The 21,618-nt window shown below is 51.0% G+C and overlaps 6 protein-coding genes across 6 annotated transcripts; 2 read left to right on the top strand and 4 right to left on the bottom strand.

Moving 5' to 3' along the window:
- Positions 1-79: 79 nt before the first annotated feature.
- CORC01_09648 (uncharacterized protein) lies at positions 80-1,735 on the bottom strand (the record flags this gene model as incomplete). The annotated part of the gene is made up of 3 exons (XM_022621277.1): positions 80-286; positions 354-1,385; positions 1,499-1,735. 3 exons carry the CDS (start codon positions 1,733-1,735, stop codon positions 80-82), a joined length of 1,476 nt encoding a protein of 491 aa, XP_022472153.1.
- Positions 1,736-6,738: 5,003 nt separating this feature from the next.
- Positions 6,739-7,206, bottom strand: CORC01_09647 (uncharacterized protein; the record flags this gene model as incomplete). Its single annotated transcript, XM_022621276.1, has 2 exons — positions 6,739-7,080; positions 7,177-7,206. 2 exons carry the CDS (start codon positions 7,204-7,206, stop codon positions 6,739-6,741), a joined length of 372 nt encoding a protein of 123 aa, XP_022472152.1.
- A 3,304-nt stretch (positions 7,207-10,510) lies between these two features.
- Positions 10,511-12,203, top strand: CORC01_09646 (cytochrome P450; the record flags this gene model as incomplete). Its single annotated transcript, XM_022621275.1, has 4 exons — positions 10,511-10,859; positions 10,922-11,436; positions 11,496-11,963; positions 12,015-12,203. The coding sequence occupies 4 exons, from the start codon at positions 10,511-10,513 to the stop codon at positions 12,201-12,203; spliced, it is 1,521 nt and encodes a 506-aa protein (XP_022472151.1).
- A 450-nt stretch (positions 12,204-12,653) lies between these two features.
- CORC01_09645 (uncharacterized protein) lies at positions 12,654-15,407 on the bottom strand (the record flags this gene model as incomplete). The annotated part of the gene is made up of 1 exon (XM_022621274.1): positions 12,654-15,407. The coding sequence occupies one exon, from the start codon at positions 15,405-15,407 to the stop codon at positions 12,654-12,656; it is 2,754 nt and encodes a 917-aa protein (XP_022472150.1).
- A 619-nt stretch (positions 15,408-16,026) lies between these two features.
- Positions 16,027-17,800, top strand: CORC01_09644 (uncharacterized protein; the record flags this gene model as incomplete). The annotated part of the gene is made up of 6 exons (XM_022621273.1): positions 16,027-16,096; positions 16,150-16,263; positions 16,296-16,406; positions 16,460-16,662; positions 16,716-17,603; positions 17,654-17,800. The coding sequence occupies 6 exons, from the start codon at positions 16,027-16,029 to the stop codon at positions 17,798-17,800; spliced, it is 1,533 nt and encodes a 510-aa protein (XP_022472149.1).
- Positions 17,801-18,758: 958 nt separating this feature from the next.
- On the bottom strand, positions 18,759-21,336 carry CORC01_09643 (NmrA family protein; the record flags this gene model as incomplete). Its single annotated transcript, XM_022621272.1, has 6 exons — positions 18,759-18,847; positions 19,304-19,675; positions 20,119-20,580; positions 20,645-20,833; positions 20,905-21,204; positions 21,270-21,336. 6 exons carry the CDS (start codon positions 21,334-21,336, stop codon positions 18,759-18,761), a joined length of 1,479 nt encoding a protein of 492 aa, XP_022472148.1.
- Positions 21,337-21,618: the final 282 nt, after the last annotated feature.

Here is a 21,618-nt window from a genome sequence, read left to right as displayed (position 1 = left end):
CGCATCGTTGCCCAAGAACCAAGCCGATCTTGTCGTCACGTGCCTCTCGACTAAATCCACACCCAATGCATCACTCCCATCATTCCAACGCGCCGAAATCACCCACCTGGTGCCCCGAGGCAACTAACATGAGTTCATCCCATTTCTTGCGGCAAGTGGCGTTGCCAAAGAGATAGGAGCCACCGTTCCTTTGGATGTATTCGGCCACCTGCTTCCAGGGAATCTTGGTCGAAGCAGGATCGTTGCCTTTGGCGAACTTGCGGACGGCTCTCTGGAGCAGGTGAACCTACGAGGTAGAAAGTCAGCCGGATGCCAAGAAGACAGTCATGGGTAGCAGGGCAAGGGGCACTCACGTCCTTATCGGTCCACTCAGGCTTACGAACCCGTGCCTCCTTGCTCTTGGTGAGAGTGCGGTAACGCCCACGAAGAGTCGACTCAGCCTCGCTAAAGTTGCCCTTGACCCGGATCTCGCGATACGTCAGTCCCTCTTGCTTGGCTTTGAGCAGGTATTCGTCCTTAGCCGAACGCTCTGCGAGGTCAACCATAGAAGGCTGTGCCGGAGAAGGCTTCGATTGCTTCGGTCGTAGCTCAGTCTTGTGTGTAGATGGAATAGCTTTGCGAGGCGGAGAAGCCCTGCGTCGCGAGGAGCTGCTGGAATCGGCTCGTGATGAACGTGGCTTCTCAGGAAGCTCCTTTCTAGGCTTCGACAGTAAGATCTGCTGCTTGGAATTCTCGGCTTTGACTCCTCTGAAGCTGCTATGGCTGCCCTCGATGGCAACTGCATTCATTGCCACCTGCTGGCCCTCCATCTGGCGCTGATGCTCGGCAAGCTGCTCCTGCGGCGTTGGGAAGTAGATGATGGAGGTTGGCTCAGAGAACGGCGGCGGTGATGGGGGAGCTGTCTTGATGCCGTTGAAGTCCTCGGTTACCATGGAGGAAGACGTGAAAGGTGAATTGGCATACTCAAACTTGTCTGAAGGGCTGGTGATGATGGCGCTGCCGTCTGACGAGCTGAAGGAACAAGATTCAAGCAATGTGGGTGCACCGACTGAAGAGAAACTGCCAAAGCTAGTGCCTACATCCGACGCCGCGAAGACAGGAGAGGACGTGGACATGCCGTGGCATATGCTGTGCGAAGCAGACATTGGAAGACCGTCAATGGCGGAAATGTCGTATTGGTACGGCATCGGAGCGAACATGGACTGGACGTCGGTCGTGTCGGCCACCCCAAAGGACTGCCATGTCTGATTGTGATCCATGACTGGTCGTCTACCGTTCAGAGAACCATCGAACCTTTGCATTCTCTGGAAAAAAGTGCCGTGATCGGGGTCAGCGTAAGGGCTGCCCGCGGTGCCAGCTAGGTATCTGTTCCGGAGCTGCTGGGCCTGAGGCAAGGGGGTTCAAAGTCAGCAACACATTTCTCTTGATCACATCTCATAAGGAGAGTGTTGTACGAACGGGGGAAAGGGAGAAAGATGGGAAACCAGAGCCAACGCACCTCAAAACTGTCTTGGACCCCGTCTGGAGTAACGGCTAGAGACCAATCCTCGCTCGACATGTCGCCCGGTTGCTGGGTGGATCTGATGTTGAAAGGAATCTTGTGGCTGTTGCGTGCGAACAGTTTTCTCTCGCGTCGGATGTGGGAGCGTTGCTGAGCCCTGACTTTCATATCCTGCTCAAAGGCAAAGATATCCGAGCCGTGGAAGCCCCAAGGAGCAGCAGCGAGCTTAAACATCTTGAATAAGGAACGTCCGTTAGACCGCCGGGGATCAAGAGGCGAAGCTGAAGGAAGCCGGCTTTGCTTCTTCTCACCGCTCCTTCCTCTGATGTTCTGTCGGTGCTTTCTGTGTGGTCTCAACTCACACGTACGATGTCGTCTTCCGGCTGTGCGTTGAAGGAGAAAAGGGTTGCGAGGAGGTGGTTTTGGCGGTCAGCGAAGAAAATTTAGAGCGGCTGATGCAAAATGCAGCGTAGGATCCCGAGGTGTTCCACGGATGCCTACAAGAGCTGTATGGCGTTCGCTCCGGGACAAGAGCGGTATGGGGGATGATCCACGGATACCAGCGGGAGCGGTGGCGAGACGAACCAGTTCTCTCTTGTTTTTGGACGTCAGAGAAGTCGAATTTGATGGCCAATAAGCTGGGGGCTGAGATTCTCCAGTCACTCGTGGCGGTTATCAGGAAGAGGCTCGAGCTCGGGGAGTAAGGATGACGAAGAATTGATGCAATAAACATTAACGGCCACAAGGCGCGGTGTATTCGATAAACGGAAACAGTTATTATGACGGGGACTGATTGTCGGGATAAGAATGATGAAAGAAGACTGATTGATACTTGCGCATGCCATCGTCAATTTGACGGGAGGAAGTCCTCTTCAAGTACGAAGTCGAATTTCGGCTATCCCTTCCGCAAGACCCAGGGGTTGGTTTCATTTGAGATACTGCGGGACGTCGAAAGTGCGTCTCTGCTACAGATCGTCCCGTCCGTATACGAGGGACTCAACCAGAAGAGCCTCACACATGAGCTCCCCTTTACCTTTTGGGTATCGTGCTTTGCCGATGCCGCTTTATTTGTGGAAGCCGGCTCCTGAGCCGCCTTCGTCAAAATTGATCATCATTCACCCAAACCATTCGAAGTATCTGCATAGGTATAGAAGGTCAAAATACCTCCCTTATTCAAGTCTGTCAGTTTCCAGCCTCCTTCAAGTGTCCCCCACCAAACTGCAGGGTATCATTCTACTCCTCGGGCGGTGCCTACAGCCGGGATACATATTCGACGCGTGGAAGGCTGTACGGTTGTATTTATGCGTGGTCTCAGGGATCAGGACAGCAAGTGTACTAATCTGCAGATGGACAGCTTGAGTATACCTCTAGGGCTGGATCGCGCATCATCACGCCGTAGGCCCACTTCGTTGTCAACGATTTGGGACTGCAATGGACGGGTGCCAACTTTGCACCAACACCATAACCCTGGCTGGTCCCCTTGTTGGATTGACGCCGTGCAAAGCCACGAGCCCAGGTCTGTCCAGATCCATCTCGACCAGTGTTTACTGAGACAAGGGGGGTTCATTGGATTCAGCATCCAGAGGAAGATCCCGCAACCAGTGCCGGCCAAGGTGGCGCTCGGCGGTAGGCGTTTGACCATTGCAACGGCCTGTCATCTGTCATATGCGGCTAGCTGACCAGGATCTTTGCCATTCGATGCTGGCTCCTGATCCCGCCTCCATGGGCCCTGTTCCGGGAGGAAACCGGGCTCATGCAGGAAGACTCTTGGCGTCCCCTCCTCAACATCTGTGTTCATGTTCGACAGCCGGAGGTCCAGGTGTAGGTCAACAGCGGGATCTGGTTCGATCTGGGCTACGAAGAGATGCACAACATAGATACATATGTTGTATGAATTTTCCTACCTTAGGTATTATGCTTCGAAAAATCGCACATGCCGAGATCTAGACAACTGTCTGCGTGGAGTGGGGGACACGGAAGGGTACTTGGCTTGCCATGTCACCATTGATGCTTTTTCCAGCAAGATTCTTGCGAAACCAAAGCAGAAGGAGGCTACCTAGGCAGTCAGAAGAAGCACGGCCAAAAACGTGACAATGATGTGAAGAAAGGACGGCGCAGCAAAATGTCCGCGTGGGAGATTACTGAATCGACATCACCAGCTCGACTCTTGTCAGAGACTTCAGAGGCGCCGGTTCACAGCCCTCCCTTCCCCGGTGCCATTACAGGGCTGACATAGCAGCCAGCGGTTCCTTTATCAGCAGGCTGCATACCGGCAATATGGTTCTGGTCCCGGACCACGTCCAGTCGACCAGGAATCTTCATCCAGCTTGGAGCGAATGTGTCCAAATGGGAGCGTGCAGGAGAGGTTGCAGGATGCGTAGGATCTGGAGAGAGTAAAGAGGCTAGGGCTTAGCAGAATCTAACTCGGATGTTGACCGACCCGGAGAAGCTGAAGTGCTGGATGGGCCTGTCGTTGAATGTACATGCGTGTCGTTCTGGATTCATGTAGGTGTGTAGGTAAGTAAACCACCATCAACCCGGCTGAAGCGTATGAAGCGCGGGAGGAGCATCCATCTCCCGGATGAGGGGTAAGTGACACATCACCCAATGAAGGTGAAAGTTCGCCTACAAGAAAACAATCGAGATGACTCTCATCTTGCGGTTTGCTGTGTTGCTTCGGGACCTAAGCCGTATAACGGGATCGCCTTGCTGAAGAGAATCAGGTTCCGTTGCCACCGAGACGGCCTATGAGGGCGGAGTTCTGGAAAGAGTTTGTTTGTATTTGCGCGAATCAGGAATTCGTCCTAAACTCCTTGAGAAACGAACCGCGAGTCCATCGGTGAGTACTTGGACAGAACCCCGTCATTCATGGAGGTGTTCATGTATAGCTCACCGGTCGTGTTTCTGCACTCTGCAGATTATATGAGCTGTTAAGCATGCAGGCTCTTGAGCTCGCAAGTATGGCTGCATGTACGTGCATGACTTGCATGCCTTACGGACGGACTGTTGGTCCCTTGCCATCGTACATTTCCTCAAACCTCGGATTTCTGCCTCTCTTCAAACGCTGTTCTCCCTATCAGGCCGGGCTGACTGCCCAATCAGCACATTTCTGCAATCCATTTGATGTCTTGGTGGGGAACATTGCAGTCTGCTTACACTGGTACGGGACGACTCACAGAGGAGTTTGGACATGCTGCTGTGGAACGTCCCAGGCGCACTAATCTCACGTGGGGAAGACGATGGTAAAAGAGGAAACCGGGCCAAAATCTGCATGACACTTGTTCGCACCCTCCTCGCAGGAACAGCTGGTAGACCGTAGATCCAACCTGTTACCTACTTACCATACTATGGTAGGTGATGGCCCGCCCAGAAACACACCTCCGCCGCATGTTTTTGAAACCATTCATTGAGTCGGGAACTGCTGCCGCGAGGTTGTGCTTGCTCGCCGCAGCAAATGCCAGGGATCGTGTCTCGAACTTCCAATGAACCATAGGTAGGGACGTTCCAAATTGCGCGTGGATAGATGATACACTGGTGGTCGACGGGAAGCTGCCGTTCCAGTGATCTGTGCGAGGGCTGCGATCCCCCTATATCACAGTAGAGTAACTCTTAATTGCTGCGGAGAGGATCTCGTCACCCAGAATCTTTCCATCCAAATCGAGATTAGATCATTGCCGCCTCCCGACGCAGGTGGGGTTAAACCGAGCTGTGGATTCTGCGGGATCATGCAGAGGGGGAAAGGGCCTCTGCCGGTGTCGGATGACCTAGGCCTTGTCTTCCCTAGCGAGATGCGCATACCGAGCCTGACCAACTTCCGCGGGAGGAAACCAAACAGGTTGTTGTCAACTGGGGATTGGTTGATGTTGCTGGAAAAGCAAAACCTCGAATCTGGCAGGGGGATCGACATTCAAAACGTCCAACGCCGCAAACTTCTGGGCGGGCCCGCTTACGTAGTAGTGTTTTCCCAAGTTTCTTTTCCTCACATGTTTTCGGATCTTTCCGAGCGATTGATTGTTCCTTTGACGTTTTGAACCTCTCATGGCGTAGCACCTGTGACTGGGGTCTTCACGTCCAGCAATGTCCATGGAATCTGGTGCGTGTGAAGTGGTCTGCATAACGTTGTCTGCGCTCAAAAGTTTCCCTTCGAGTACTCATCGCACCTGCTCGTCACATGTCTATCAAGAGAAAGTCTGTTCGAAAGCAGGCGCGAATTAGTTTCCTTTCGTAGACTGCAGAGGTTGCCCAAGGATACCCTTATTCGGTTTGTTTGGGACCCGTTTGGTACGCAACGGAGGCTGCAAACACCGCCCTAACGAGCCGTCACTTAAAGCCTTTTCAGTCAGGTGTTTTCCGTTGATGGGTACGGGATAGATATCTGGACTCCGAGACTCGCCGTCCGTTATTCTGAAAGAAGTAGCTATCCTGACTCGATTGACCACATCTTGTCCCAAGCCTGGCTGCATCCTCGCTCATTGATGGGAGGGGGAGAAGGCTGAGAATATGTCTTTCATAATAAGACTACAGGAGATGCTCTGCTGGTTTCCATCGTCCTTTTCATTTCAAGCCAGCCCTGAATGTTGTCGAATTTCGATTCTAATTCCAGAATTCAATTATTTCGCACTTATTGAGTGGTACTTGGACCGTGGGAAAAGGAAGATGGCCGTTAGATTATTGAAACCACTCTGCTGTAGAAAACAAGAGAATGAGTATATCCTGTAGCCATTTTATTTCTTAATTACTCCAGGTATGAACACCACAGTCTGGCAAGATGAAAACATGCTACCATACGAGGAGGCTCGGGGTCTTTGACAAAAAAGTGCTTTTACATCCCATGGTTCCATCATCAATATTTACAAGAAAGAATGAGTAATACTGCATCGGTGAACCATGAACCTCTTGAAAGATTTACAACAGAGGAAAGCTGACTGCATTGAATCATGGCAGGGGCATTAATCTCCTTGTTGGTCCAAAATTTGGCGTTCTTCGAGAGACCAAAGTACGTGGCCTTCTGAGCTGTGAAAAGTTTTCTTCCCAAAACCCGTACCGAGACCAGCGAAGGCGAAGACCGTGTCTATTTACTTATGCGCAGGAACAGTAGGACTGTAGTTGACGTTACACTTGGTTCCAGTGCCATAGCCTCTCATAAAGGGGCCAGACTTGTGCTCAAACGAGCTAAGCTTTGCACTGGCGTCGGCGTCAATGACGGTCTGGCGCCAGGTGTCGTTTTCAAACAGCAGTTAGTACTCGATCTTGACCTTCTGGGTGCCCGAGAAAGCAGAAGCGTCGTCAATGAGTTTTTCAAAGGATCTAAAAGGTGAGGCGCAGACGCACCACTGGCCCTCCTTGGCGCCACACCAAGAGTTGTCCAGCCAGGATTCGAGGGTCGTCTGGACGAGATCACTGGTACCGTTAATTCTACCCGACCAAAAGGCCAAGATTCCATTTGGCGTGAGAGGTGCGGCGCCGGGGATGATGGTTTTCACGATTTGAATAATGGTAGAAGCTGGGCCAAGGGACACGGAGCAGTCCCAAGTGTCAAGTACGGCCAAAGTGCCAATAATTGCTGCTGTGACGGCCGCCTTGAAGATTTGAGAATCGAGAGATTCTTTTGAGTGATATAGATTGCGATGAAGACTGTAAATGATAGCGTTGGTGGACTATAGAACGGCCTAAACCATCTCAGAGGAAAACTTGCACGTGTTCATGTGGTTTGCAAAATTGAGCGATGCTGTTTGTCGTTTTTTTTTTTCCCTTTAGGTATCCGGAATAGATTGTGAGAGTGGTAGTTTCCGCCCGCTTTGGAAGCCATTCAGTGTATTGGAGTCATACACGGTGGAAATTCTCTACGACGGAGACAGCTCCGCCTCTACGGAGGTATCTTCTCGACGAAGTCCGTAGTTGAAGCCGACCTGCTTCAAGTGGAACGATTCTTTCGGGTCCACCAATGAGAAAGTCCTATTGTCCGGGTTGGCCCTACCAAGAATCCATGTCAATGTCACATCTGTCTGGATTTCTGCCAAAGCTTGCCTACTTGATCCTAGTGTCATCCGAAGTTCATTGAGCCATTTCCTTCTCCAACAAGCTCCCGCCTCTTCGGACGGAAGGCCAACTACCCTTGAGAAACCGGGACCAATCACTGACACAAGAGTCAGAACCTGAGGTAAATTGGCCTAAGTGTGACAAGACCTATTCACGGAGAAAGACTAAATAAGCAATTCAAGTGCCGTCTTAGCCGCCTCTTGGCCCATACGAAGCCTCGCGGTAGCGCTAGACCTTGAAAAGTAGAGTGAAACTGCACAACATCGCGGGGTAGAAAAAAGCCACGGTATTAGTTGACCTGAGTCACGCCTTACGCAATGTGAAAGAGGGAAGGAATCCTAGTCAAAAGAAATGAAGTTGGCGTTTCAAACTCGCTAAGGGAATTCCGGGCTTCGTTCTCCGTAGGATTTAATGGCTGGTCTAGTTAGTCGTGATGCAGGTGAATTCCCGGGTCTAAAACTGCTATGGTGTTCATTGCTACGTGTGGTTCTTGAGAACTTGGGGTGTCAACAGGAACTGTATGCGAAATTAAGAGAAGGCCAAAGGATGGTGCTGTCAAATATTTATGACCGTCACTAGTGTTGCCTCAAAGAAGAAGTTGGAGGCCACGCGTGGGTTCTCTGGGTTGCTGTTTGAACCATTTTACCGTCAGTTGTAACAACGGGTGAGAAGCTTCTTGACGTCCATTTTCTGAGCTACTGCCGGACTTCTGACTTGTTAGAAGAGGAACAGTTTGGAATTGTACTTTGGACGACGGAAGTAATAACATCACTGACGTTGAGGCAACCCCAAAATGACCAGAAGATTACTTTCAAAATAACAAACGAAGCCTCTTGACATCTTGACCACTCAAGCTTTTGTTATTCTCGCAAGTTCATGATTAGGATAGCTTTGAAACCCCCAAATACGGACTTCTCTCTGGGGCTTGGGATTACACTCAAGATGAAGTTATCGAAGACCAGTCTGTTTCTGACCCTTAGAATCAAGAATCAATGGTGAGATTTGAGAAAATTATGAATCAACGCCGCCCAGCTGCCGCGTGACCCCTTAATCTTGAGGCGCGAAATTCTCGAGTCCGTCAGCAAATATGTTCCATGAAACGAGGCAGATGGAGAGGCTGTCATGAGATTTATGTACATTCTGGCCGGAATGTTTTGACCAAAATGTCAATAGTCTTCCAGGACGAACCTGTTTCGAGAGATACTCAATAGAACAGAGCAGTATCTCCTTCCTCGTCATCCATTTGATCATCGACCACCTCTGCATGAGGAAATGAACAGGACTGTCTACCCTCGCCATCTATTCTGCTGTCACATGAGCAAAACTGCCTTATACAAGAGCTGGTCATCCTTACTAATACACAGCTGGTCGGTTGCGTTGGTTTCGAGCAATCATTACTATCGGAAAGAAGAACCTTGCACATGAATAGCACGTGGAGCCCCAGGATGTTGTGACCCAACCAGTGCTTTGGAACCGTCCGTCATCATTACCAAATCCGGAATTGAAAGGCTGTCCTTGCTTGCTGATTGGCATGTCCCCTTTGATCACCCTGGTCCAGATTTCCCCGTTCTTGGTTCGATGACTTCGGGGTTTGCGCGAAAGAGGAGACAGAGTCTCCAACTGGCTAATCTGATGAGTTGGTGTAGCCGCACAAAAGGCTATGCTATTAGAGTTTGGAAGAAGGTTTAGTAGATTTGTTCACTGGAACAAAAACGTTAAAAATGGCCCGCTGCGCAAATTCGCCGGAGAAATTTCAGCAAGCGAGAAACATCCTTTGAGTGTAATTTGTCTTAAAGTCCGAAAGTCTAGTTCCTCTTGTTCCTGTTGGCTGCAACTTTCACAGATTGCATCCAACAAGCGACAAGGTTCCAGACAACTTAGGTACCGCAACCCGGAAATGGAGCTGTCTACCCCGAGTGATCAGCCCCAGCATTGCACGGGGCATGTGGATAGCCCAGCTCTTTCGATTATCGTGCCGAGCTCCCGACTTGCGAGCACCGATAGCAAAGAGATCCCAAGATAAGCTACCATCCACAAAGTATAAGCGGCTTAGTTTAGAGATTGGGTACGACCTAAACGGGCAACGGTGATCTTGGCGTTCTATGAACGGCTTACTCGATCGGAATGCACATTCACCTGGTGGTCCTAGTTCGTCGCATCATGAAGCGTTCTAGTTGCTGCTGGCGAGCGGTTAATAAGATGATGGAACTGCTGCCTACTTCCTTTGTATTTCCAGTGCCCTAGCTTTGTCGTCTCTGCGATAGAAAATTCTTATGTTAGCTCAGCATGCGCCATCGCCAACCTGTACCCAAGTCTTTCGTCAGCCAACTTCAATAGTCCAGCTCCTCGCTGACAATCTCCACCTGTCAACTCCGCAATGAACAGGGTGCGATGACCCTTGCGAGCCACTTCCAGCAGCAATTGTCACTATCCGGACCGTTGTCTCCATATTATTCCTGCTCACGGGCCGAGTCGACGCCCAGGCATGTGGTTCCAAGGGGCTGTGATCCGGGTCTGCAGCCACTTGACGTTCGCTTGCGTGAACCGAGCTGCTCTATGAGCGCGGGGCAGCCGCCATATGCTATTGTCGTGGTATGATTCCCCGATCCGTGTTGTTTGCGGGGGCTAATTCCTTCCAGCAAACACCTAACGATATTTCGACATGTTTGCTTATGGCTGGATCTCGATACTCGATGGAAACAGTTCTCCCTGGGGCACGGCCCAGATCGAACACGAACCGGCACAAGGTGATTGGCCTTCCACATTTCGAAATTCTGGCTGGAACCAATTGGGCGGTCGTCGTGAGATGGCACAAACTTGTCGGTGCAGCCACCAAACAATGGGCAGCGCCCAGACTTGCCTGTCTAGCCCGACGAAGACAGATCGAGAAATGCCCAATGTTGTCCCTTGCTACTGTCAGAGTAAGCATGGCAGCGGAAACGGTAGAATCTTCCTCTTTGGAGCAAAAATATGACAGAGTGGCTAAGAACATATATAAAAGCTGTATTACCGAGCATTGGACAGTTGTGTTCCAAGCGACAAGTACCAGCATCGCAAACAACTCATCCGGAAATCCACTTCACAATGGCTTGGTCTACCGCACTTACAATGTCTAGCGCCTTTGACGACCTTCTCAAGAAGGTGTTCTGCTTGATATTCTTTTATCTCGTGGTCAAGTACACGTACCGGATGTTCTTGTCTCCCCTTGCCAGTTTCCCCGGGCCGAGGGTTGCTGGTATCACCAAACTCTACGAAGCTTATCACGTCCTGCTAAAGAATGACTGGCTCGAGAACCTCGTCTCACTCCACGATCAATATGGTATGTTTTGCGCCGATCATCTGCCCTGTGCACTGAATATTAAATTGAGAGTGTCATGACAGGTCCTGTCGTCAGAATTGGGCCCAACGAACTCCACTTTGTCGACAACAAATTCAACCTCGATCATCACCGACGCCCTGACCTCTTGAAGTGCAATAATTACTACGGTCTTCTTGACAAGCTCCTCGGTGGATTGGCCAGCCCTACAAAACATGCGCAGAGGGCGGCAGTCATGCGGCCAATCTTCTCTGGTCAGACGTTGGCTGAGTACTCCAAGACCTTGGATAAACATCTCGAGTCTCTTCATTCGCGCCTCGCAGATGCTATTTCGAACAAGGGATCCGTCAACCTGACACACTACTTATGGGCTTACACCAACGACGTCATGATCTCGTACCTTACCGAAGAAAACTACGGATTTCTCAAGGTCTACGACTTGCAAGCCACTCACGATGCGACACGAGCCTTTAGTGCCATTGACCTCGCCACGGTGCTGAGATGCATGCCACCAATCAAGATCGTGTTCGACTACGTTCCAGCTCTTCGGGCTTTGTCGCCTCTAGGATGGCTTGACAACGTGAGCTTTAAATTCGACCCTCTCCGGATGCCACGTCGAGTTTGCTAATAGCACTTCAGTTGATGAGCTCTCACGTCAGACCCATGGTTAAGTCTTGGGACGATGAGAATAGTCACCAGAGTGTCTTGGCACGGGTATTCAACGAGATTGGAAACGAGACTCATACCGTGCATGAATCATCTCAGGCGATTTTCATTGGTAATGAGTCTCTTCTTAGCAACCTGACGTTTGTACTACACCGCCTCATCCAAAACCCGGAATGCATCAAGAAGATTCGAGCCGAACTAGATACTCTGGATATTGGTACCTATGGGCACCGAATTTGGAGGGACCCGAAAACCACTCAATTGCGATATCTGGTAATTGGCCCCTCGATGTTGATCCACACCAGACAGAACTTGGCACTGACCCTTTTCCAGGATGCTGTATGCCGAGAATCATCCCGTTTGAGCTCACCCAGCTGGCATCGACAACCACGACAGAGCGATACTCCGATAGAATACCAAGGAGCAATCATACCTCCGATGGTGAGAGGACCTCAATTGCCTTTGCTCTGACAATTTCTGACTTTTCCACAGACGAGCGTGAGCTTTACCCTATACCTGCTCGAGCGCGACGCTACCCTGTTCCCGGACCCGAATACGTTCAAGCCCGAAAGGTGGCTGAATTCCAACCAAGACTCGAAGACAACCAAGAGTCACTCCGTGTCGTTTGGTACTGGCACACGAACATGTTTAGGGCAACAGTGGGTTTTCCTTACCATCTAGAGAAAAGGCTCTGGCTAACACGAGTGCCTCACCAGTATTGCTCACAAAGTCTTGCGCAAAACTGTCGCTTTCCTAATTTACAACTTTAATATCTCATTGTGGAACGAAAGAATGGATAGGGTGGATGGCTTTCGGTACTTGAACACATACCCCAAGAAAGGTCATGAAGGCTACATGAAGGTCCAAATGACGCCTCGCTTTGGATTAGATGCATAGCAAATCACTAATTTTTCACTTTGTCAAAATAAAAAGTCCTCCCTGCATACCGTTTGGTTCTTTTCATGTCTGTTTGTTTTGGATATCCACTTCAGAATGCTTTTAGAACGACGGGATTTAGTGAGAACAGTAAAATAGTAATGAGACTTATCAAATAATAATGAACAAGAACAAGCACACACATAGCAACATCCTCATGATGACTATCTACTGCGGGGTGCCGTAAGATCCAGCCTAACCCGCAAACGTATCAGGGGGCAGAGGTTGGTTCGCGGCTACGAACGGTGGAGGCGGCCACTCGCCCGGGTCAAAGGTATCCTCAAACTCATGAAGCCCTGACTGCACCAAAACTCCAGGACTTTGTTTGTCCGTCTCTGCGGCAAAGCATCTTGGCAACCGTGAAGGTAAAAACACTACTGCGGAGCAGTTTGGCGGCACAGCTAGCCTCATCTTGAATTTTATGCCCTCAAGCACCCATTCGCAAGCCACCTTTCCATAAGGACCGTCAAAAGTGACAGTGGCTTTTGTAAGATTGCCACCTGGAACAGGTTTTACGCGAATCACCCTCCAACCAGGCTCTTGGGGCGAGATACCACCCACAGAACCGTGAAGCCAATCTGCCACCGCGCCAAGGGCGTAATGGTTGAAGCTAGTCATCTGCCCTGGGTTGATTCGTCCGTCTGGCAGCATGCTGTCCCATCGCTCCCATATCGTTGTTGCCCCCTTTGACACGACAGGGTACAGCCAACTAGGGCATGTTGTCTCGAGAAGCATGCGATATGCCAGTTGCGGGCGTCCGATTTTGGTGAGCGCATGAGATATGACTGGCGTCCCCGCGAAGCCCGTACTGATACGAAAACGCGCAGTCCGTACCAACTTTTCGAGAGCCTTTGCGCCAGTCTGGCGTTGGAATGCGTCGTCCGGATACAGACCAAACTGAAAGGCAAGGGACAACCCAGTCTGAGAGGTCGACATGAGGTTACCCTCGGGCGTAATGTAACGCCTCTGGAATAACTGTTTCAATCTTTCGCCATCAGTAGCGTACTTGGCAGCCAGATCAGGCTTTCCGATCGCCGCACAGAGTCGCGAGAAGACGAACGTCGTGTGTACCAAATAAGCATTCGCTACAAGGATGCTGTCAGTCCGACCGTTTCCGGGATCATCGGGCGGTGCGCTCGGATCAAGCCAGTCGGCAAGCTGCCACTTGTCCGGGTTCCAAAGACCATCAGAAGCTCGGTCTACTCCTTTGTCAAGCCACGTTTGCATGCTGACAAACTGCCTCTTAAGCAGCCCCTTGTCAGAGCTATATTGGTATAGCGCGTCAGGGGCGAGGACAGTCACGTCGTCCCAGACAGCCTGGGCAATGTGAGGCCAGTTGGGTGAGATGGCCAGAGGAACAACCAAGGGCGGGATGCCTCCTTTCCCCTCTTCCAGTTGTTCGGCCGCCACATCCTCAAGCCAGTTTCCCAGTATGCCCAACGTGTCGTATAGGAACGTTGCTGTCGGACAGAACACCTGCAAATCTCCGGTCCACCCGAGCCTTTCGTCGCGTTGAGGGCAGTCTGTTGGAATGGAGAGAAAGTTGCCCCGCATAGACCAGACCACGTTCTTGTGAAGTTGGTTGACATAGGGGTTTGAACACTCAAAGAAGCCCCTGCGCCTCATATCTGTGTGCATCACCAGAGCTTTGATGTCGTCTGCGGACGGACCGCTGCCTGGCCATCCATCGACTTGCACAAATCTGAAGCCATGGAAAGTGAACTTGGGAGACCAATCATGGAGAGGGTCCCCGGATCCAATGATAGTATCGCAGCACTTGGCATCTCTCAAGGGCCTGGTGCCGAGCTCGTCGTTCTCCATCACTTCGGCATGGCGGAAAGTGACTACTTGTCCCTTCTGGAGGTGAATAAATTTGACGGAAAGCTTTCCAACAAGATTTTGGCCAAAGTCGAGTATTGTTTTCCCACTCTTGCTCTGGAAGACTTGGATACATGTTTTCGTCTCAACCACCCTAACTGGTGGCGCGTCCGGTGCTACCAGCGTTGCTTTGGGCCAGGGCAGAATCTTCGTTTCCGAAGTATCCTCAGTCGCTTCGGTGGACTTCCAATTTCCCTTCTCTTCCCGCATATCGTACACCTCGCCGTCATATATCTCGCTTTTGGTGAGCGCACTCGGAGCACAAGACCAAGAGTTATCTGAAAGAAGGCTCCAGGGCGCATCATTTCGTCCTCTAACTTCCAGTTGAGCAAAAAGTCCGATAGTGTCGCCGTACCGAAATCGAATTCCGCCTTTGAAGCCGAGCCGTCCAGCGTACCACCCCTCCGCAACCTCGACACATATTGTATTCTTTTCCCCTATGATCAAAAGGTCCTTCACGTCAAGAATTCTGTAGACTAGGCGGTGCTTGTAGCTGGTCCAGCCCGGAGCCATGCACTCGTCTGTTACCGGCTTCCCGTTGACCCAGGCTTCGAAAACGCCCAGCGATGTGATGTACAAACGGGCTGAAGATGAGCTGAGATCAAGCCCTTGAGGCAAGTCGAACTCTCTACGGAATCGAATCGGTCGCAAAGGGCCATGAGGGCCTATTTGCTTGGCGGCTGTGATGAAGTTGGCTCGAAAGTCTTCCTTCTTCAACAAGGCAGCTTCCACGGTTGCTTGCTCAGACCACGGGCTTGGCACTTCTGAGGCATAGGATTCGTTGGTCACACTCCTCCCATAGACCCGCACTCGAATCGTAGCAGCTTCACGAGAAGCCAGATTCCTCGCTGGCCATGGTACGAGAACAGATTGGTCGCTGACCTCCCTGAAGCTCTGGGGCTTTTCGTCGGAGGCAAACATAATCTCGACTTCGTAAGAAGTCTGAACCCAGCCAGCGATGGTATTGTCATTGCTTTTGAACCGCCACGATATTCTTGGGCTAGAGGTCGCTACACCTAGGCCATTGTGATGGTGTTCAAAGACTGGCTTCGTGATTGTTGGGCAAGACATGATGTGTCGTGTATGATTAGCACCGGCATGTGTCAACCCATGTTTCTCGGAGGTTTGGGTTCTAGAAGGTGGGTTATATCCAATAAAACTATTGTAACCCGATCTCCGGCATACGAGACAGAGTCCGGTGCAAAGACGCACCGACTCGGGTTCAGTTTGGCACGAGATCATGATGGCCGACGCGCGATCAACTGCCGTAGCCCATGGGTCCAAATATACGTATCGGCATCGGCAGCGGTTTCGGAGCTGCCAAGTCTGCCGTTGACCACTCACAAGACATTTACGACGCAGGATTTTGATGTTGATGCGTAGTCTCCGCGCCCCCGCATGTCTTAGTTCCCTGGTCGTTTGAGCGACCTCAGGGAATAACTCTGGGGAATTACAGTAATCAGGTGAGCTCGTCATGACCTCGGCGGTCTGGTCTCCTGTTTTGGCAACATCTTTGTAGCGGAAAGCCGAGTTCATCGGCTTACCTTTGTACCGAATATTTGGCAGGGTAGATGGCAAATCTTACATAGACAATAATGCCCCAGATTTCGCCTTGCATGATGGGACCACAGTTCCCCAGATTTGTCTCTACTCCACACATACTTCCTGCCAGCGATTTTGTAATTCCAGCATGAACTTCCTCATCGTTGCTGTGGCTCTTGTCGCAGCTCAGGGTGGCTTCATCTATGGATTTGACTCTGGTTTGCTTCCTACTTCGAAACAGCTGTATCAGGTAATCCTAATAAGGAGGCAGGAATCATTGCTACGACCTTTGGTCATGACAGTTTCAAGCTCAAGATGTATGGACCATCCATGGTCAACACTAGCTACCAAGGCAAGTCCAATGCAATACCAGCCGAGCCCATAGGTTGCGAACATGAAACTGATTTTAGACCATAGGTGCCATCGTCTCGGTCTACAATGCCGGCCAGGCCATCGGCGGGATGACAGTAGGCTACCTTGCCGATAGGGTGAGCCGAAAGTACACAATTCTTCTCGCTTCGGTCCTAAGTCGGTTTCCTCCGCCTATGGCAAAGTGCAAGCGTGTCTGATATTTCTACTAGCTATAATTGGGTCTACACTCCAGTGTGCCGCCGTGCAAGTTGGCATGATGATCGCGGGCCGCCTTGTAGCTGGCATCGGCTGTGGTCAACTCCTCTCTGTGGTTCCTATCTATCTTGCGGAGGTGGCACCTCCAGCGCGTCGCGGTTTGCTCGTCGGCCTTCAGGGTATGATGATAGCCATTGGTTTTGGCATTGCCAATTGGGTGTGGTTCCATGACCCGTTCTTCAAACTCGTTCATACACTGACTGTCTTCAGGTTGGCTACGCGGGTGCCTTTGCTTTGGGAGATAGTCAATGGCAGATACCGCTGGCAATGCAGCTCCCCATCCCACTTCTCCTCTCTGTCATGGTCTTCTACGTACCCTTCTCTCCTCGCTGGCTTATACTCCGCGATCGCTACGAGGAAGCTCGAACCGTTTTGGCGAGCTTACACGGGGCTGCAGACAATGACGATCTAGTTGGCCGCGAGCTCATTCAGATCCGTGAGCAAATTCTTTTGGAGCGGTCCCAGGGTAACATGGACTGGATGACGGCGCTGCGCGCACTGTTTTCCCGGAAATACGTCCGCCGCACACTAACCGCCGCGTTCATCGTCACCATGGGCCAGCTCAGCGGCTCATCTGTCATTCAGAACTTCCAGAACATCTTTTACGCCACCGTTGGGTTCACTGGCAGAACCGCTCTTCTCATCAGCGGCGCCTACGGCATGATGGGCATTCTCGGTCAGGTCATCTATCTCTTCGTCGTCGCAGATCGCTGGCCACGGACCCGCACGCTATGGAGCGGTTCTTTGGTTTTGAGTGCCATGATTGCATTGTGCATGGCTCTCAGTGCAGTCTATGGCACCAACGACAATGACAACGCGGCGGGAGCGCGGGCCGCCATCAGCGCCATCTTTATCTACTCCATGTGCTACGCCGTATTCTTCAACGCCATGATCTGGGTGGTGCCCTCGGAGCTGTTCCCATTCTTCTTGAGAACCAAGGGTCTGGCATTTGCCGTTGCTGCAAAGTCGGTGACTGCGATCGTGCTCTCACAAGTTACCCCGCTAGCGATTGCAGCCGTCAGCTGGAGGTACTATTCGCTCTTCATCGCAACTAATCTGGCAGCCGCCGTCTTCTACTTGTTCTTCCTACCAGAGACAGTATGTAGCATCCTCCACTGGATCGATTTCTTTTCACTGACCTTCTACAGTCCGGGAAGTCTTTGGAAGAGATTGCGGAGCTTTTTGGAGATGACTTGGCAACAAATCGCCTGGGAGAGCTGGATGTGGACGCCAAGAATGGAACCGGCGCAGAGGCGGAACTTTATGAGTTCGCGGAGAGGCGATCACTGGCATGAAAAGGCCGTATCAAAGGGTCAATAACCCCAGTATGGTGTGAACAACTTTGCATCTCTTCCCTAGCTAAGGGAGTGATCAATATCGAGTTTAGTCCTCAGAACGTCACCAGCACTGTGTCTAAGTAGTAATGAACACTTCGTTGGTATCACCGACTACCCCTCAACTTGCCATTACTTAGCTGAGCCAGTCAATTCCGTAAAAGTGCATTTTGGGCGTTTGTTGCACGGTATTGTAAGCCGTAATGAAGGAGGAAGCTGGATAATCTATAAAGATCGGATCCCGCTTTCACATCGACCGAAAAGACCGAAGATTCATTCTTTCGGTAACAAGTCCGAGACCTCCCGTAATCTCGTTGCCGGGGAATCAACAAGCTTACCGGTATGGAGCCGTAGATCATGAGTGGTTGTAAGCGTCGCCACCCGGACTTCTTCCCGGTGCGGAGATCCTTGCCCAGGCATAATTCTGAGGTAGAGGTGGTACGAGGAAAGCCGCGATACGCAACTTAGGCTTAAGAATTCAGTGCCAAGGTCTCAGTACGGAGTTATGAATGACACGAAGATCCCAGAGAGTAGTCTTAAATTGTGAATTGGAAAAACACTTGAGGGAGTGCCAATTGTTTGAAAAGCTGTGTGTCATCTGGGTGTCATACTCTGTACACTCAGACTCGTTGGCCATATCGAGGCCGAAACAGCTCAGGCCTACTCCTCTCCTCACCTTCAAGCCAACTCATAGCAACAGACACCACACCTCCTCTAATTCCAACGAAAGCCGTTCCTCACGCACTACGCATAACATCACTCCAAACAGAAATTACCTCGTCCGAGGCCGTTGATACCTTGCCCAATCACCATTCGCGATTCAAATCAATCAGTCTTCTCCATGTCATCATATCCGGGGGCGCGGAAGCGAACCTTGAACTGGGTCTAACCATGAATCTTGAAAGCCACCATTTAATCCTCATTCGGCGCACAAAAGCTGATGGTTAAGACGCTGCTCAGCCTCGGATTTTCTCAGGATGGAGATCTTTTGGGTTGGTTTGTGGATGTCTTGTTCACGGGCGAGCACTTGATGCTGTTAGAGTCTCTTCGGTCCTGCCGACTTCTGTCAGGAGGTTTGCGAACAGAGATCTAGAAGAGATAATTAATTAAGAGGCCATGTTGATTTGGGATAATGTCACGATAGTAATCAAATGAGTGCTCTACGATACTCGTCGCGCCGCATAATGATTTAGACACTCTCACGTCGGCTGACACACAACGGTTACTGCCCAACTCCGAACAGTTTACCAAATACGACCGTCCAAGTCAACCGTCTGAGCTTCAACATCTCACTCCACTCCGCCAATAGATCATGCAAATGATGAATATTCGCCCTGCGCCAGTACCTCGCCCACTTGATCCTCCACGACCGACAAGTATTTCTCCAAGCACTGGTGTATAAGTAAACAAGCCACATGACGTCTAGAGAAGTCATTCCGAATCTTTCAGCGTCTTGTCCAAGACTGTTGAGCACTCGCTCAAAGAACTCGTCCCAAAAGGAAGAGTCTGACTCGGAGGATGAACCCTTCTCGTTGGCGGTGCATCTCATGACGGTGGGCTCGATGCCTGCGTTGAGCTCTTGGATGGAGTAATCAAAAATATCGACCAACTTTTGGGCTACATGGTCAAAGGGTTCCAATAGTTTATAGTACTCATCCCATGACAAACCGAGGTTGTAGTCTTTGGGTTGAAGATAGCAGAGCGCCGCAGAGTGTTGAGGTGGGATAAGGGCTGGGACTTCGTCGAAGATGAGGCCTGGGATGCGCAAGTAGTCCTGTGGCTCGTTCAAGGCTGTCTCCTCATCGGAGGTGCCGGTTTCCGACGAGCTAGGAGGCTCTGAGTAGGGTGGAGAGGTCATCGTTTCTTGCAGTTGATGTGACTTTACCGTGTCGGGTTCCTATAGGAGCTTCTGGTGATGATCCACAGCTTGGTGGTATATGAATTAAATTCAACTCAAAGTCCACCTTCAAAAGCTTTGCACAACTTGATGTTTGAAGGAAAATACCGTTGTGCTATCAGAAACATTGACTTTAGACCAGAACAAGAAATGGCAACGTAACAGCAAATAATGACTTCTTTCGGCTTGTCTGATCTCCAAACCGTCAAAGAACATAAGAACAATTTTGCAAAGAAATTAGATGACTTGTACCAACATAGTATCCGGAACAGTTCGCACGACTACGAAATCAAACATTGTGAAGCTGTCCGATGATGTCGAACATCACTCAGTCCAAGCTTGATCTCTTTCGAGCGTCAACCCAACTTGGATCCCTGCTTACTCTTCCAGTCCTCGACACCTTTGAGGACCGGTCTAGGCTTCCCGTCGTACCCAGTCTTCCGTATCCATTCCGCCAGACTCCGAATCCGGCCGGGATGAATACGGTCCAGCAGCTCCAAATCCCTCCGATTGACGATCCCCTCACCCCAAAACCGCCACCACGCCCCAAAGTTCTGCCTCCAGGTCATGTCCGACTCGTCCCGGACGACCTCGGGCCCCACACTGTAGTTGACATAGGCACCCGGGTACGGCTCTGCGAGTGGCGCGTATTCCTCGAACGGCACGTGCTTGTGTACGCCCTTGTTACCCGTCACCTCTGTGAAGATCCTCGCAATGTCAGCGAAGCTGACTTCGTCTGTCGTCACTTCCAGGTTAAGACCCGCGGACTCGGCGAGGTTTTCAAACAGCCAAAGACTGTAGATGCCGACGTCTTCCAAAGCGATGAGTGGGATCTTGCCGTCTTCTGTTCTATGGTTAGGAGCGTGCCAAAGATGTGGCAATGATACGACTTTGGGTGGGGGACGCACTAGCAGGGTTTGCCCAAAGGAAGGAACCATCTGCCTGTTCTTTCGGCGGAAACATCCCATCCATCAGCATGTTCATATAGGGACCGGTCGTGAGGACGGAGCTCTTCATGCCCTCCTGGCCTTGCGCCAAGATGAAGTCTGTGATTCTCCCTTTGGAATCGTTGTGACCCCAATGGTAGCTCTCGTTCCCTGCTCAACCTTGTTAGCAACAGTACCTGACAGCGTGGAAGATAACGAGAAGTAATGGTTTTCTTGCTTACACCCCGACTTCTTCAACGCATAGTCAGTGCTGGCCCAGACGTAGTGCTGAACACCTTCATGCCTGGCGATCTCGTAGGCGCGGATACCATAGAACAGCTCATTCTTCTGGCCCAGGGTGAAGCCGTCCGTGTTGACCCAAGCGCCGTAGACGCCCTGGAACGCGCGGTGGAGATCCTGCTGGCTGTCTTGCTTCCCTTGGACGAGGGTGACATTCGGGAGGGCGGCGAGTTCTTTTGCGCGTGAATTCTCAACATTACGGGTGAGGACCCTGACGCGATACCGGTTGGTTTCGACGAGAGCTACGCGGTACGTCAGAGGAATCGTATATCCCACTTGGTCGAGGGTGATGATGGCGTTACTTTACCTTTAACGACTGGTCTTCCTTGGGCACCAGTACCCCCGATGATGAGAATTTCTTTCAGTTCTGCCATGGTTCAGTGTGGATAATCGTGTCCGTTAACAATCTGTGTTGATTCAACGACCAAGGTACTCATGGCACCTTATATACACTCGTCTAGAATGACGTGGCCTATGGCTTGCGCGCCACTTCTCTCCCTCACCGGCCCCAATGACCTCTGACATGGTGGGGGACAGACTGCTTAGCAAGCCAACTTTGCAATGCAGTCGGCCTGAAGACAAATTCGTAGCATGATGAAGTTGTTGTGGTTGCGTAATGAAGCCGTTGGCCTTTCAGCTCACAGACTTCGTGACAC

This window comes from Colletotrichum orchidophilum (genome assembly GCF_001831195.1).
Source record: "Colletotrichum orchidophilum strain IMI 309357 chromosome Unknown Scaffold_89.1, whole genome shotgun sequence".
Lineage (NCBI taxonomy): Eukaryota > Fungi > Ascomycota > Sordariomycetes > Glomerellales > Glomerellaceae > Colletotrichum > Colletotrichum orchidophilum.
Note: the sequence above shows the minus strand (reverse complement) of the source record. Positions and strands in the feature narration are given on the sequence as shown.